This window comes from Odontomachus brunneus, unplaced genomic scaffold (assembly GCF_010583005.1).
Source record: "Odontomachus brunneus isolate Ranch 3 - 2012 unplaced genomic scaffold, Obru_v1 Obru_scaffold_026, whole genome shotgun sequence".
Lineage (NCBI taxonomy): Eukaryota > Metazoa > Arthropoda > Insecta > Hymenoptera > Formicidae > Odontomachus > Odontomachus brunneus.
This window is the reverse complement of record NW_022639476.1, coordinates 1,309,675-1,310,535: the sequence shown is the minus strand read 5'-3', so window position 1 is coordinate 1,310,535 and position 861 is coordinate 1,309,675. Positions and strand designations below refer to the sequence as shown.

Sequence of the window (861 nt, the reverse complement as noted above, 5' to 3'; positions counted from 1 at the left end):
GACAAAGAGTTCAACATTCTATAACTCGATATAGTGAATTTCCTCGGCAATGCTTCAAGAACATTCCGCTAACTGTAAAAAAGTAGGGCAGGGCGTTGGACGAGCTGCAGGAATCGATTCTGCAAAGTGTTATGAATTTTGAACTCTCGCGGTCACGCGGTAGTTAAAGAGTGTTTGGCATTCTCTTCCTGTTTCTCTCACACATTTTATTCGCTGTACGTTTTATCCTCGATATCGGAATAGGGAAATTATACACGGAAAAAATATGGAAAGAATTACAACAGAATTTTTGCAATCTCAAAGCGCAGAGAATTGCTATGTGTATCTTTAAAAATATTATGCATATTTGGCTTTTCACTACAAAATTATTACGATTATTTGAATGTGTAATTCTTACTACAATATTTTTTTTCGTAAAAGATACTTATATATAATTATTATATAATTGACGAGTGCTCGCGTTATTAAAAGCAAATTTACCAGTAAGATGATTGGTCAAGGCTGTTGTGGGGATGAGATCCGGGTTGCCGTCTTCTTCTTCGCCTTTACCGGCGAAAGTCGCGATGCTCGGTTGTTGAGGTGGTTTTGGCTTCGTGGGAGTGGCCGCGTGCCTCCTCCAGAGTGCCATTAGCACCCCAGTCACGATTAACCCCAGACCAGTCGCCGTGCCTCCAAGTCCGATTAGAATCGGTGACATGTCGACCGAGGACGTCGATTCGCCTGCGAAAGAAATCTCTATTATAACTTTGCCCGTAAATGATGTTCCACAATATAGCTGATCTTTCTCCGCTAATGTTGTGTTTAGAATATATATATATATATATATATATATATATATATATATATATATATATATATATA

General features: G+C 38.3%; 2 protein-coding genes across 5 annotated transcripts in view; one reads left to right on the top strand and one right to left on the bottom strand.

Moving 5' to 3' along the window:
• LOC116842719 overlaps positions 1 to 861 on the top strand; it is a 294,323-nt gene that overhangs the window by 7,107 nt on the left and 286,355 nt on the right. The gene's annotated exons all lie outside the window — the stretch shown is intronic.
• The window catches only part of LOC116842632 (hemicentin-1-like), a 287,444-nt gene that overhangs the window by 2,647 nt on the left and 283,936 nt on the right, over positions 1 to 861 (bottom strand). For all 4 annotated transcript variants that reach the window (XM_032812102.1, XM_032812103.1, XM_032812101.1 and 1 more), the window contains one exon: positions 481 to 720. In XM_032812102.1, coding sequence (XP_032667993.1) covers positions 481 to 720 — 240 coding nt within the window. The remainder of the gene's footprint in view (positions 1 to 480; positions 721 to 861) is intronic.